Here is a 14,997-nt window from a genome sequence, read left to right on the forward strand (position 1 = left end):
ATAATAATAATAGAAAATAAAGGAGGAGGGGGGGGCGGTGGTGTTGTTGGGGGAGGGGGTTGGTGAAGGAGGTTGAGGAGTGGTGGGGGGAGAGGTTTTGTAGGGGGGGAGGGGTTGATGATATAGGGGAGGTTCAGTCTTGCAAGCACTGCAAGCAGGGGGTTAGGAGGATTGGGGGGAAGGAGCATATTGCGCGGTGTTTGAAGATTAAGAAGGAGAAGGCGCAAAGGAAGAAGGAGGCTAGGGAGGCGAGGGAGAGGGCGAAGCAGCAGGAGGAGGCGAGGAAGATTGAGGGGGAGAACGGGGTTGGTGGGGATGATAGTGATGATGATGATGGGGAGGGGGGGAAAGTTGGGGGTGGTGGTGGTGGTGGTGGTGGGACGGCGGGGAAGACGGCGAAGAGGGTTGCCGGGAAGAAGACGGAGGTTGGGGGGAAGAAGAGGAAGGCTGATGGGGAGATGGGGGGGAAGACGAAGAAAAAGAAGGAGGAGCCCAAGGGGAAGGTGGCTAAGCCGAAGGGGCCGGTGGATGTGGAGAGGCAGTGTGGTGTTACGCTTGCTAATGGGCTGCCTTGCGCGAGGAGTTTGACTTGTAAGAGTCATAGTATGAGCGCGAAGAGGGCGGTGCCGGGGAGGAGCTTGCCGTATGACATGTTGTTGTTGGCGTATCAGAAGAAGAATCAGGCCAAGCAGCAGAAGGCGGCGATTGATGCGAATGCGCCTTTGGAGGATGAGGATGATGTGAATGCAGCGGCGGTGGACAGTGATGAGGAGACGGCCGCGGTGATGGCTGCGCTGGCTCATTGGAATCCGCAGCCGGTGGTGCCGCAGCCGGTGTTTACGCCGATTAAGAGGCAGTATCAGCTTTCGAGACTGCATGAGCAGTTGCAGACGGCCACGAATGGTGGGCGGGTCAATATCTTCAAGGTCAGCGGCTTCGGCGCCCAGAGGCTTCCGGATGGGCATCCGGGCCTGTTTGATGCCGAGGATGCCCCGGGGGAGCCTGACATCATCATGGGCGGTACCGACTTTCAACGACGCTCGTCGAGTTTCAGTCTTGCTGGACCACCGCAACGGCGGCCGTCGGTGACAGGTCGGGCTTAGAAAGCTCCGCCTGGTATTGCATCGTCGCCTCCACCCCAGTTACCAAGAAACCAGTCAGCGTCTCTCCCTCCCCAGCGACGAGCTAGCCACCCGCTTACAGAAACAGGGTCGAATACTGGCACGATCCCGGGGAGACAGCAGCAGCAGCAACCGGAACCGGAACCGCAACCGCGATCACAACAGGCATACCCAACACCGGTTCTAAAGTCGGAATCTATACCGAACCTCAACCCACCTCGAGCGAGACCATCGCTGTCTCTGAAAGTGCCGAAGTCTCGGCCAAATACACCCAACTTACCTTCTGTCCCATCTCCCCCCGAACAAGAGATGGGGGTCTTGGTGTCGCGGCCAGGGGAGGCTAGACCTAGGCAGCAGGGATTGCCAACACCGGTTATGCCTTCTCGACCGTCTCCCCGTGAGCAACGTGAGCAGTATGAGCAACATGAGCAACCAGAGCAACCTGAGCTACCTGAGCTCCTTGAGCAACCCGAGCAACCCGAGCAAGAGGACCCGCTCGTTGCTCAAGAACGGGCCATTATACTAGGAAGGCCCGCACAACCGGCTACGTCGTCACCCGCGATGCAGTGGGTGCATGTCCCGGTGGCAAGTAGTCCACAGACGCCTAACCCTCCTCCTACTCCGCGTCTTGGATCGGAGGCGGGTTCACGCCGGGGATCGATAACAACACAAGGTTCTTCTCCAGTGTTGCCCATGGCTGAACCCCCGGCCAGACCTCAAAAGATTGACACCTTACAAGTGCCCCCGCAACGAAATCTTCTCCAACAGCAGCAGAAACAGCGGCGAAGCTCTCTTTCATCCCACTTACCTTCGAGTCCAGTAGTGCCGTCTCAGGCAGTTCCGATGGCGCCTCCTGAGCTGAGCCCGGAGACAGTTCCGGCATCACCCATCGCACGGCCTGCTTCACGGGCACGACCCACACATATCCAATTACCGCCACAGCAAGTACCCGCAAACTGGGCAGGAGTGCCCCCTCATCTTCGGCTTCCAAGCCAGGTCTTGCCATCGCAACTGAACACACAGTTTGCACCACGCCGCTTCTCTCAATCACACATCGACCCATCCACTAGCCACGCAGCCCATTATCGACTTGCCCAGTTTCGGGCGATGCAGCAACAAGCCGGGTTTGCTCATCAACTAGAGGCTCAGGCAGCTGGTTTTGCAATGGCAGGGCCAGCCCACCCTATTCCTATGATAAGGCGGGCATCAGATGCTCAGCCGCCGGTGTCGCCGGTGTCGAGGACGATGTCGATGCCGTTAGCGATGCCGGGCTTGTCTCCGTCACAGGTGGAGGCGAGGTCGAGGCAGCTGGTGCATGGCGACTTTGTGGGAGGAAACACGGGGGTCGAGTTTATGATGCAGCAGACGCAGGGGTTTGCCGGGTACCCAGGTCACCAGCAGCATTATCAGCAAGAACAACTATTTTTACCACATCAACAGAATCCATTTCAGGGCCAGCAGTAGGAGGAGCTGGACTATGTGATGGGTGCTGGGGGGGTTGAGTCTATGATGCACGGGTTTGTTGTGTACCCTGATCAAGAAGATTCTCGATACCCGCCTCATCGGCGAAACTTATATCATGGCCAGGAATAGGAATACCTGGCTTAGCAGACATATCATTTTCGGTGCTTTGCCACGAGGAGGAGTGGCTTTTCGATGTTATATACCCCTTTGCTTTCCTTTTCTTCTTTTCTCGGGGTGATTGTCGTTATCTCAACATTGCTACTATTATATCCATGTTTTTCGGTCGGCGTTTTTTTATACATTTTTCCTACGAAGGGTTCCAGGACAGCAATCAATGGGGATGGATATTTTTCTCGGGGTCAGAGAGGGGGGAAGCGAAACGGCGTTTTGGCTTTGATTGTTTACCGTCCTTTCTTTTGCTGGATTTCTGTTTTGTTTTTTTTTGGTTTTACTTCAATTTATTAGTTTTGGGCAAAAAGGCTGGGCCAGCTCTGGATTTGACGCAAGGAATTGATGGTTGCTTGGCTTTGAGTCGTGCTGGATTACCCTATAGAAGGGGGTTTGTTTCTTGGGGGAAGTGTTTAATCAGTTGTTTTATTAGAGGAAATGGGGGGGTGTACACTATAGGGTTTGTCATTGCAGGGTGAGAAAGCAGGAATTGATATTTTTGACTGTTTGTGCTTGTGGTGTTGAAAGTGAAGGTGTGTGTGTGTGGTGGTTTGACGAGATGTGAGGGGTGATGAAGGGGGTGGAGGGAGGTTAAGGGTGAGTGGAGGTGGTGGTTGGTGGGTGTTAAATGGTGGGAGACTGGGGGTGGGGGACATGAAGATTTGAAAGGGGGCGTGTGGCTCAGTTGGTAGAGCGTTCGCTTAGCATATTTGAGAAAAATGAAGGCTTTCTGATGTGAGAGGTGGAGTTCAAACGGGTATGCGAAAGGTCCTGGGTTCGATTCCCAGCTCGTCCATGATCCACTATGATGGTGATTCTTTTGCTGGGTCGGGCTGGTTTATCTTTTTGGGGGAAAAGATGGTGGAATTGGCTGTGATATGGGGAATGGTGGCGGCGTTGATGGTCGGATGTTTTGAGCATTCTTTTGATGTGGGAAGAGATCTAAGTGTTGGTTTTTTGTGCTAGTGTTTCTCTGACCATTTATCTAGCCAAAAAAAAAAAAAAAAACGACTCTTGAATGGGCAAGGGGTGAGTTGATAATTGGCCTTAGTTTCTTGTCATCTAGCATCGTCGAGATTATGTACTTAACCCGTTAAGGGGAGATAGTCCCACGATAGACCAGGACAGTGATACTTTGTCGTTGTGGACTTTTATAGTTATATTGAGTCGACTTGGAATCACACTGCCAGACGCTTCAAAGACGAGAAATCGAAAGAAAGAAGGACTGGGGCTATCTATCCAATTCCTTGACGCCTACCTTAGATATGTAGATGATACCAAGATAACTCCAACCGATCACTTCTACCGCCTGCCCTCCACCCACGCCGCCTCTCCCCTACTACGTAGGCACATCCGTCATCCCCTCACATCAAAAGTGGCTACCTTACCTTCGGAGCATACTACCGTGTTAATACAGACCACCACGGAACAAGGAGCACCGGGACGTTTTCCGTTAGGCCGGTCGCTTCCCCGCGGTAGATGGTTCCACAGGATACACAGCTAGAGACGATTCTACACCCTGCTGCTTGTACGAGGACGAGGGGAATCTCCTAGAGAGGGTGTTTCGATCTCTCGGTCCTTCGACTCAACGATGGAGGAAGGCGACCAAGCTCGCGAGCGAGCGCAGCGAAAGCGTCCCAGTCCGAGGGTATGTAGAGGACCGGACCGGGGCCGAATTAGTTGAGTAGTGATTGCAGGTTGCCGGGCGTTGAAAGATTGGGGGACTGGGGTAGGAGGTTGGGTATGTTCTGTTCACTGCTAATCGTGAAATAAAGATCGTGTGGAAGCGGTGGATGGGATTGCTGTTGGGTTGGCTGTTGAAAACTTGTGTGATGGAGATGTGGTCTAGGAGCGAAGTACTCTCGTGACCTCGAGGTCCATTGTTGTGATGGGGGAGTGTTGTTTTGTAAGAGGGGAGGTATTGTAAGGGTCAGTATGTAGCTAAGAGGTAGTTGGGGGTGGGGGTGAACTTGGGTGGGAGATAGGTAGTGGGCGACTCTGGCTACCATCATAGGGCTCAAGACGGATCGTGATGTAACGATATCAATAGGAAGATAATAGTGTCTGAGAATGGACTTGATATTAAATGTGAAAGTCTTTCGAGTTTTGTTGTTGCTAAAGGTCTGACTATATTTCGAGTGCTAGACCTTCCCTTGAACTATACTTATGATACGTGTCATTTTAGTTGATAAGAATTTGAATGACGGTAAAAGATCTCTCAGCTTTCGTTTCTTTAGTCCTCTGCATCTCTTATAGATATACTAAGCTTATGCCCTTTAATTTGGACCCCTCTTCAACCAGTCTACAGCTAGTCCACTGGAACGGTAAAAGAGAACATATGTGGTCACGATTCGGGTAATCCAGCCCATCAAGATAATCTCCTCCGACTTTTCCATCAATAATACGAACGGATAATGCATTACCACTTCCGGCGGCGTCTTAATCAAAATAGAGCCAGCCACAATAGATAAGATTTAAGTCATATATAACTTACTCTTATTTCTATCCTAATTAAGAAGATGTCTACTACCTTTTAGCGATTAAGGATAGAGACGCTAGTTTAATCTATCCCAAATCCAATCACTATCGTTATCCCGTTCTTAGGACTCCTATACAAGATCGGGTTTGCTATCTGTTCCCCGTTATTCAGTCTCACAGGGATCTCTTGTTCTTCTTGACTACCTGGGAAGAAGGTTACATCTCGTGACGTACCTTGGAGGCCGATGAGATTGCCTGAAACCCTCTGACGCTTTCCCTCATGAGTAGTGAACTCAAGGTCAGAAAATGGAGTAAAACAGAAGTCAAACAAGAACTCCTTATAGCCCCAAACTGATTAAAGAGAGAATCTATCACCCTCTCTTTGAGGTCCTGGTCCTATGCGAACCAATATCTCATGACGCGAGGGATCATGGGCTGAACAGGAGACTCATATGCATGAAGATTCTCTTGGAACCTGGCCCGGCCAGGCACAGAGGTTCTAGACTGCCAGATGTTGTTCGCCGGAAAGAGAAAAGATAGTATCCACCAAGAAATTTCTGAGCCGTCACAATTGTATAAAATAAGCGGGGATTAATTAAAGGGGTTGTGTATGAAGAACCGCCATCGGTAAGGATATAATGTTTTAGATGTTACTTCTTGGGAGTTGGTGATATCTGTGTGTATAGTGGAAGCTGAATAGGAGATTTTGGTGTTGCTGGCGACTGCCGCATCAACTTTTGAGTAATCCCCGTCTATAACAGCTCCTTTGTCAAACGGTTGGTCGCTCTCCAAGACAGGCCTGAGGACGATGTTTCTCTGGAGGTCGTAAGTAACAGTAGGGAGACTGTCGCATTTTTGTAGGGATGACGGTGGAATTGGTGAATATCTCAATAAAGTCTTCTCAACTTCCATATCAAAAAGCTTCCAAAAGATTGATTCGTTAGCTGTCCAAATACTTTCAGAAACCCCAATATAAGCATGTGAGAAGATGCAACGGATTTCGGGCAACAGACCTATTTCAAAATCCATCTTATATCACAAAAGGATCCTTTAAGCTTTGAAACTTATCGTACCTGCATCCTCTCATACATATAACATGTGAAATCCACGATTGGGTGTCGCAAAAATCGTTGATCACCAACCCTCATGCACCCCACAATCGAACAAACCCAGGGGGGGTGGTCCAGCACGCTAAGAAGCGGGATGACGTCGTTGGTTCAAACACTCCGAGCTCCCCCCCCCCCCCACAAACATGCATGGCCGATGCGTTCATGTCCATTGCAACGGGAAAAGAGCATGCATGTTACCGAGGTTCACGATAGTTTTGTCCTGTACCTATATGAATTGACAAGGACCACCTAATCTTTCCGTTTCCTCCCCCAATTTACTTGCTCCCTTCTGATCTTTCTATCACCTCCCACTTGTCGCCTTGTCTGTCCCATCATTTTACACTCACAGAATGCCACGAGCATCCAAACTCCTCCCCTCCCTAGGCCACGCCTCCTCCGGCGCGGCCGGCACAGTAATCTCCACCCTCCTTACCTACCCCCTCGACCTAGTCAACACCCGCCTCAAAGTCCAGCGCCAGCTCCGCCTCGACGACTCCCTCTCCGAAGACGAGTGTTACCGCTCCGTCTTTGACGCCTTTGTCAAGATCTACGACACCGAAGGCGGGATCCCGGCATTCTTTGCCGGTTTGAGCGCCGATGTTCTCAAATCAGCGGTGGATTCATTTCTGTTCTTTTTGTTTTATACCGTAAGTCCCCCCACCCCCAACCATTGATAATAGTAGGGAAATGCTGACATAGGTTGGGATAGTGGTTCCGCGCGCGACGCCTCGTAGGCCGACATCCGGATCTGCCATATCTAAGAGTTGTCGAGGAGCTGGCGGTGGGGGCTGCAGCGGGGGCTTGCGCAAAGTTGTTCACCACCCCGGTGAGCAACGTTGTCACACGGAGGCAGACGGCGTCGTTGCTGGATAGGTCGCCGCCTTCCTCACCTACACGGAAACAACAAACGCAAAAGGGGTTTTGGGAGGTGCTGAGGGAGATTCAGGCTGAGAAAGGGGGTGTTCTTGGACTGTGGGCTGGGTATTCAGCATCTTTGGTCCTGACGCTCAACCCAAGCTTGACATTCTTCTTGCAGGCGATACTGAAGAGGGTGTTGGTCGACAGAAAGAAGTGGGACGATCCGGGGAGCGGGATCACCTTTTTGCTGGCGGCGATGAGCAAAGTTGGCGCTACTGCTGTTACCTACCCGTTTCAGATTGGAAAGGCGAGGCTGCAGATGGGGCATAAGAGTAGTAAGGGTGAGGGTGAAAAGGAGAAGAGGGGTGGGATCTTTAATACTGTGGCGAGGATACGAAGGGAGGAGGGGGTCAGGGCGTTGTATGATGGGATTGGAGGCGAGTTGTTGAAGGGTTTCTTTAACCACGGGACAACAATGCTGACAAAGGATGTGGTGCACGGGGTTATTATTAAGCTGTATTACATCGTGGCTGGGTTCTTGGTGCAATGGCCTGCTTTGAAGAGGATATTGGTGGAGAGGATGAGGAAGAGAAATGAGAAAGGGGGCTGGCAACTGGTTGGGATGGGAGTGCTGGCGGATCTGGTAAAAGGCGGGAGGATTGGGGCATCAATGATGAGGTGACGCCGATTATGAAATGCATTGATTGTTATATAGAAGAATATTGGGTATTTGCGGGCGTTCCGGATAAAACATCTACACGGTAAAAGTTACAGTGTCCTTTTTGACCGTGTTGGCTCCTCCCGCAGAAAAGCCAGTACCTTCTCTGCGTAGCTCGACGAGGCCGGGACGTACTTTTTCTTTCTCTTTGCCCTCCTTCTCTTTCTTGCTGGGTTTGGACTCTGTCAGGTTAGCTTCACAGACATAACACAAGACCGGTTCTGATGACTTGGAGGAGGAAGGCTTCATGAACTGGTCGACGCAGCTCTTGCAAAGGACGTGGCCGCATGGCTTTGCGAGAGTGGCTCTGGATGAGTTGGTCAGGCCCTTTTTACAGGCGGGACATATTCTTGTTGTCTTTTTGGTGGAGGAGTCGGTTTCTTCGGTGAAGTGGACTGTTACGAGAGTGTGGAGGGAGTAATAGTGGGGGTTGTCTTGTGAGCTCGAGGGACAAGTTGGTTGGGTTTTGGTCTTCCTCTTGACTTCGTGGAGGGTGTTGTTTTTGTTGGAGGAGGGCGTTACGAATGGGGACCAGAAGGAGGGCAGTGTTGGTTTTGCGGCCTGATTTGATGTTAGCTATTTATCCAGTTGAAACATATGCCTTGAAGGTGGCCGTACCTTTTCACTGTCAATCGCCTTTCTTGCCTTGGCTCTTTCCTCGGATGCAATACGTGCTAATTCGTCCTCGTCAAGGGCAAACTTGCGTTTCTCGCCCGTTTTCGCAGTAGGATCAGGTGTCCCGTTTAATTCCGATGGTGTTGCCTCAGGTGGCGGTTTTTCCATTGGTGTTGATGTTGACGTTGACGACTTCTTCCCATCGGCTCGAGCAGCAGGCTTGAGACTCAGCCCGGCCTGTGTCAACTCAAACTCCCGAATTGCCCTCGCCTCGGCCTCGGCATCGGCACGCGCCTGCTCCTCCAGAGCCTCCTTGTCTTCCTGTTCACGGGCCTTTTCATTGCGTTTGATTTCTTTCTTTTGGGCGAGGATGTTGCTCAGGGCGCATTCGCGGCAGAATAAGTCGCCGTTGGTGCATGCGACTGGATCGATGGCGGGCTCTAGACATAGCCAGCAGGAGGCAAACGGGAGGAAGGAGTCGCGGCCGAGACGGGCGGTGGAATCACCCCAGGCCGCGCGAGCCATGGCCCGCTCGTGGGAGGTGAAGATTGGGCGGGTGGTGTTTCTTTTGCCTGGAGGGTTAGCTTGCATGGCTGAATCTCAAATAAAATGTATGACTTACTGTGTGCCATATTTGCGCGTGTCGATATCAACTGCTGAGATCTCAATGTTGGGAAGAAGTCTCAACCAGCATCAGAGCTGCTGTCAAAATAAATGTGGGTCGATTTCAATCCTGGGGAAGCTTGGCATTAAACCCCCCCTTGTCCTTTTACCAGGGGAGGCGACAGGGCACATGCTAAAATCGGCGCGGGTCGCGTTCTTTTCTGTTGCGGGCCGCGATTTTGAACTTTGTCTCCATCTTTCCGATCGCTCTGAAGAGAGAAGGGTGTGTGTGTGTGTGTGTGTGTGGGCCCTCCTCGTGGTGGGCGACTGACAAACCTGCTGAAGAGAAACTCGAAGCTTTTTGTTGGTCCTGCGCCGTTTCTTGCTTTTTTGCCCATCACATCACTCACACCCCGTCCTCTTTTACGGTCGGGTCTCTTCACGATTCCCATATCTTTTATCTTTGCTCTCTCTTTTTTCCCACTTTCCTCCCCCTCGGCAATGCAATAGACCACCAGTTTCGCTGCTCTTTTTCTCGGGGGCCTCAACAAAAATCTCTAACTCCTTCCTGTTTTTAACCGTCACAGTGTTACATCGGGCAACAAACCATCCGGCCGTTTTGTCTCCCTCTTAACTTATAAACTCACCTCACCCACAGATATATCTCACTTACACATCGCCATTGATAATACAACATTGAGTTTTAATATCCCCCCCGAGTATCGTAAAACTCAAATGTCAGAACAACAATCCCAAGAACTCCGCGAAATGTCGCCGTCGCGGCCGCCGGCACAGATGCCGAGCCTGTCGATGCGCGTAAAGTCGTCGGTGATTATGGGGATCACGGGTCTGATCTCGCGCTGCTTCCTGCACGGGTTCAACACGGTAGAGACGCACGGGCTGGCTCAGTTCAGGGAGCTGTTGGACAGCCGGGCTGATCCGGAGAAGAGGGAGAGGGGATTGTTAACTGGTATTTTCTCACCCAGTTTTATCCTCTGCTGTATTAATATATTTTTATACTGTAATACCAAAGTCCGCTGACTTGTATGTGGTTCTTAGTTTCCAACCATGTCAGCGTGTGAGTGATGATCTTCAAATGCTGTGATACAAGATGAGGTTGAAACTCATGATTAATCCAGTCTTGACGACCCCATGGTATGGGGTTTGCTGCCTCTTTCATACGCCTTCAACCCAAACAACCTCCGTTGGACATTAGGGGCGCATGACATCTGCTTCAAGAACCAGTTTGTTCCCCCCTCCCCAATATCCCCCCTTGTATCTCACTAACCCTTTGTCCTAGACTCTTCTCCTCCTTCTTCACCCACGGCCAAGTCCTCCCCTGCCACCGATCAAAACACTCCCCCCACGGCGGCCTCTTCCAACCCTGCATGACGCAAGCCATCCGCCTCCTCTCCCACCCGTCCCCCTCCCCTCCCGCATCACCCTACTACACCACCACCGGCACCGACTCGATCCTCTCCCCGCTAACGCACCCCCAACACCGCCGGTACAGCTGGGTGCACGTCTTCCCCGAGGGGCTGGTCCATCAACACCCCGATGTTGATTTGCGGTACTTCAAGTGGGGCGTCGCGAGGCTCATCTTGGAGTCTGAGCCAAGCCCGGATATTGTCCCCATGTTTATCGACGGAACGCAAAAGTGCATGGCGGAGGACAGGGGGTTTCCAAAGTTTTTGCCGAGGGTGGGCAAGACGGTGAGGGTTACTTTTGGGGGGGTGCTGGACTATGAGGCGACGTTTGGGGACTTGAAGGCGAGGTGGGATGAGCTTGTCAGGAGGGAGACTAAGAAGGGGAATACGACGAAAACGGTGGGGTGGTTGTGGAAGACAGCTGTGATTGAACAGACAGATGATGGGGATGGGGATGGGCAACGACAGGTGGGCGAGTTGACGAGTGAGGAGTTACGCAACGGCAGAGAGGCGAGGGAGATCAGGATTGAGGTTGCGAGGAGGATGAGGGAGGAGATTTTGCGGTTGAGGAGCGAGAGGGGGGTTTACAAGGAGAGCGAGGAGAGTTTTGGGAGGGCGGAGACGTGGAGGGTGGATAAGGGGGAGGAGGGGAAGAAGTATAGGAGCCGGGTTGATGGGAGTCAGATTAATCAGGATTAGGAGACTTGAGGAAAAGAATTTGGGATTGGAATTTGGGGGTGGGTGGTGTTTATCGGCCTGTTGTGTATATATTTTTGTTTTACTTCGCGTGGTGTTTGGGAAAGATAAAAAAGCGGGAGAGAGTATGGCTAGAGATAGATTTGGGAGGGGAGCGAACGAATTGTACCATGAGGAAATTTCTTTCAAGTGTATTTTGCTTTTGGTTGGGAATGTGTGAGGTGTTGGTATGATCGTGAGATGATCGAGTCGCTCTGCGGACAACGGCAACGACCTAATCTTGAAAGTCTTGCTTGTTGGCAGTTGCAGAACAACACAGCACTTCTGAGGAGATGTCGCATCTCGCCAGTGTATGACAGGTGTTTTATGGAGGCATTGTTTCAAAAGTAGAGGAAGAAAAGCAAAAAGCTCACCGGCCAACCTTGAGGGTGGCCAGCTACGAAAACCCTACGGGGGGTTTTACTTCGGAATCGAAGTCGGGGCTTATCGGTTGCAAGCCCCCGGCTGGGGGGCGGTAACAGCAGCTCTTACAACTTGACCATTTGTCCTGACCACAGAGTCAGTGGCGCCCTAACCAAGATTCTCGAGCTGCTGTTGGAAGGTAGGTGGTTGACCTGATATATAAACCGTCGTTCTGTTCTGGGAAGGTGCAGACATCAGCATAGGGAAGGAGCGAGCAGGGATGGGTGTCCATGCTTGAGTGCTAGAGGTGGACAGGAGATGATGAGCCTGTGGTTTGTTTTTGCTCATCACACATCACGGTCACGGCCAGGTCTTTGGATTTCAGGTAGTGAAGGGAATATTTTCGATTTCATCTTCAGATATCCTGAAAGATTCAACTCCGAGGCAGTGGTACTCTTTTAAGCAGAGTATAAACACACTTTGGTGACCTCATATACAACCCAGTTCTCATGGATATCCCTCCTCCTTGATCCAAACAGGCGACCCCCTTTCTGGTGACCCCTCCGGCTCAATAGTCTTGGCCAGCATACCCGACAACACCTTCGACTGGTACATCCCCATCTTGGCCCATATCGTCTCCAGTATCCCCATCGCCCACGTTCGGTAATGCCTCGGTATCCCGGGCGCCACTCCCGCGACTTTGATCTCGAATAATAACGTCGGTATTCCTGCAATACCAATCACTGCGCCGCCTTGCGTTTTGTCAAAGTATTCGAGGTGTTCAGGTTGGAGGTTTGGATGCCGGTAGTGTGTTGGGATGGAGATGAGTGTGTCCCTCACAAGACGGACAAGGCAGTCTTGTATTTGCTGTATTTTCTTGTCGGATATAAGAGACGAGCTGCTGCTCGGGAAGCGCTGGACGCTTTCGATGAGGAGCTGGCTGAGCATAATTCTCGCCCAGCGGTAATGATTCCATATCCGGGCAAAGTACATGTCGGTGTAGATGTGATAACGGCCCTCAAAGACCGCATCTGGTGGGAAGAAGTTGTCGCTGACTTGCTCTTCGATGACGGTCCATGGTCCGTCCTGGCGATCCTCCCAGGCGCCAAACTGCGCGTCTAGAGCAAGAGCTGTGCCGATCATGTCGGTGGTGGCTTGCTGTCCGTCGATAAAGTGTTGGCTTCGTACATAGCCTGATAGCTTGACGAACTCTACCACAGGGAGGATAAGTTCGGTCGATGGTATCTCCTTTGGTGTGGCCATGTTGGCGCCCATGGAAAGCCATTGTTGGAATGGTGGGGGTAGGCCTCCTTCGCCGGTTTGTGGCTCTGGTCGGGAGGGGATCATGTTGTTTGGTTCTGGTGACGTGTACTGGAAGGCGCCCTGGGTCGACGCTATCATGGAAAAGCACAGCTGGAGGAGCCCGCGGAGACCTTCAGATTGCGATTGGTGAAAGGGCAAAAAGCTTGTTAGAATGGCAGCACCGCCCATGATATGAGTTCGCGCTCCAGGGGCTGGCTTCTCGTCTCTTCCGCGAACAACCTTGATTCGGCGTTAGCAGAAACCAGCATTCAAAACTGAGGTACTGTACTCACCTCGTACATGGCCATCATGACTACAGCTCGGAGGATGACATCGAGGTCAAGCTCCGGAACATGCCTGGCCATGATGGAGGACGAAATATTGTGCAACGCACGCCCATAGTGTTGTTTCGATAACGTACTGAATTTCTTGTCGCCGTTAATGTTGGACAAGCTGGCCAGCCCAACGGCTGCCATGATTTCTCGCGTTACTGCTGAGTGGACCCATGGCCTTCCTTGAAGCTCCTGCCCGACCTTTGGCTCATCTGGAAGTCCAATCACATAATGCTCAATGTAAAACTGAATAGCCCTGTCCACGGCATTGATGGATATCTCCGTGGGCACTCTGTACCCCAGTTCGGGGGCTTCTCGTTTGAAGATGATCGCCGATGATGCCGATTGTGGTGATTGGGAGGCTGCCAGCCGACGTCGTATACTAATTGGAGATGCTGTTGATGTCGACGTTGGCGAGGTGGCCGAGGAAGATGAAGATGTTGATGGCGTTGGCGAAGATCCTGACCCTTCTCCCTGTTCGGATGTATCCGGCACACCCCACTGCTGGTGTGCTCTTTTTATGACTTTGCTGCTCTCATCCCGGAACATCAACGAGAGCTGGTCTCGGTACCCGGGACATGGCTTACCCACCCGGATGCATTGCGCACACTGAGGGCGGACTTTGTCGCACTGCGAGGCACCACATGTCCGTCAGCACAAGATCCAGAACCCTTCCACCGGTACACTGATCTTCAATCCTTTGACACGACACAGATCTGACAGATGACAGACCACCAGGGGAGCCCGCAGGCAGGTATCTATAGCGGGAACACGACCCGAAGCTCTGGGCCACATGGGCGGCTGCGGATTGGGCCGGGCCCTGCCTGGTAGTGTCTGGCATATGTAGTCTGATGTCAGGGCATGGGGCTTAATACGTAAAAACTCACCTTGATGCGTCTCGTTCGACAGTTCTGGCAGCCCTGTGATGCCTTTCCACAGTAAACCATGGTTGATTTCGGTGTTCTCGTAAACAAAAGGCCAGAATGGGTATTCAACTCGCCGCCCGCATCCCCGCCCTCGCGCTCAGTTTTGCTGCGTTACTCCAGATATTGGCGGGGACTCGCCGGTAGTTAACCGAGCAGGGAAACCACTTCGTCGATAGAGGGGAGATGGCGGACAAATGGCGGTCACTCTTCGGAAGCTTCCATCAGGCAGGTCGCATTCGCTTCGCAACGGCGTGCGCATGCTATGCTATGCAGCAGCGTGATACGGCATCACTGCTGGTGGCAAAAAGACGGCAGAGTACGGTATGATATAGGGTGATTAGTAATAAATAATGGGGAGTTAGTTGCTCAAGGGCCAGAAGTGAGCTGAGGGCTTGGGACTTGTTCCTGAGAAACGGGAGCCTCGGTCTCTTGTACCCTGAGAGACGTGAACACAAGGACAGCTTGGCATAAAAAAAGGCCAACGAGAGATGATCCGCGATCGGCACCCGCTTGTGATGTGATATGATATCAAAAAAATAAGAGAGAACGTAGGGGGCTCGGTGGTGAAATTGAAGCAGATGGGGAGCTGCCTGGCCAGATGGCAGATGGCTGATGGACCCCGGAAATAACGGCCAATTACCCACAGCTCTAAAAGCTCCGGCGATTCGAAGCTGAAGCAAGTGAGGTGGGAAGCTGCCAGCATTTCAGTGGGCATCGTGGAAACTATAGCGCCGTTGGGATCTCGCGTGCTTCCGCCAGGTTCCCCGCCATTCCTATC

General features: G+C 52.0%; 6 protein-coding genes across 6 annotated transcripts, besides 2 other annotated features; 3 read left to right on the top strand and 3 right to left on the bottom strand.

The window, feature by feature from the left end:
* Positions 1-20: 20 nt before the first annotated feature.
* Positions 21-2,585, top strand: PODANS_7_7050 (uncharacterized protein; the record flags this gene model as incomplete). The annotated part of the gene is made up of 2 exons (XM_001908027.1): positions 21-1,047; positions 1,108-2,585. Coding segments are annotated over 2 exons (2,505 nt in total), but the record flags the coding sequence as incomplete, so codon positions are not given.
* An 838-nt stretch (positions 2,586-3,423) lies between these two features.
* Positions 3,424-3,549, top strand: a tRNA (tRNA-Ala).
* A 2,273-nt stretch (positions 3,550-5,822) lies between these two features.
* Positions 5,823-6,143, bottom strand: PODANS_7_7060 (uncharacterized protein; the record flags this gene model as incomplete). Its single annotated transcript, XM_001908028.1, has 1 exon — positions 5,823-6,143. The coding sequence occupies one exon, from the start codon at positions 6,141-6,143 to the stop codon at positions 5,823-5,825; it is 321 nt and encodes a 106-aa protein (XP_001908063.1).
* A 547-nt stretch (positions 6,144-6,690) lies between these two features.
* PODANS_7_7070 (uncharacterized protein) lies at positions 6,691-7,880 on the top strand (the record flags this gene model as incomplete). The annotated part of the gene is made up of 2 exons (XM_001908029.1): positions 6,691-6,987; positions 7,050-7,880. 2 exons carry the CDS (start codon positions 6,691-6,693, stop codon positions 7,878-7,880), a joined length of 1,128 nt encoding a protein of 375 aa, XP_001908064.1.
* A 72-nt stretch (positions 7,881-7,952) lies between these two features.
* On the bottom strand, positions 7,953-9,122 carry PODANS_7_7080 (uncharacterized protein; the record flags this gene model as incomplete). Its single annotated transcript, XM_001908030.1, has 2 exons — positions 7,953-8,477; positions 8,535-9,122. 2 exons carry the CDS (start codon positions 9,120-9,122, stop codon positions 7,953-7,955), a joined length of 1,113 nt encoding a protein of 370 aa, XP_001908065.1.
* A 780-nt stretch (positions 9,123-9,902) lies between these two features.
* Positions 9,903-11,260, top strand: PODANS_7_7090 (uncharacterized protein; the record flags this gene model as incomplete). Its single annotated transcript, XM_001908031.1, has 4 exons — positions 9,903-10,155; positions 10,194-10,212; positions 10,274-10,378; positions 10,435-11,260. The coding sequence occupies 4 exons, from the start codon at positions 9,903-9,905 to the stop codon at positions 11,258-11,260; spliced, it is 1,203 nt and encodes a 400-aa protein (XP_001908066.1).
* Positions 11,261-11,639: 379 nt separating this feature from the next.
* Positions 11,640-11,885: a long terminal repeat (lechriodus).
* Positions 11,886-12,166: 281 nt separating this feature from the next.
* Positions 12,167-14,240, bottom strand: PODANS_7_7100 (uncharacterized protein; the record flags this gene model as incomplete). Its single annotated transcript, XM_001908032.1, has 3 exons — positions 12,167-13,201; positions 13,255-13,923; positions 14,181-14,240. The coding sequence occupies 3 exons, from the start codon at positions 14,238-14,240 to the stop codon at positions 12,167-12,169; spliced, it is 1,764 nt and encodes a 587-aa protein (XP_001908067.1).
* Positions 14,241-14,997: the final 757 nt, after the last annotated feature.

The sequence above is a fragment of the Podospora anserina genome, chromosome 7 (genome assembly GCF_000226545.1).
Source record: "Podospora anserina S mat+ genomic DNA chromosome 7, supercontig 1".
In the NCBI taxonomy this organism is placed as follows: Eukaryota; Fungi; Ascomycota; class Sordariomycetes; order Sordariales; family Podosporaceae; genus Podospora; species Podospora anserina.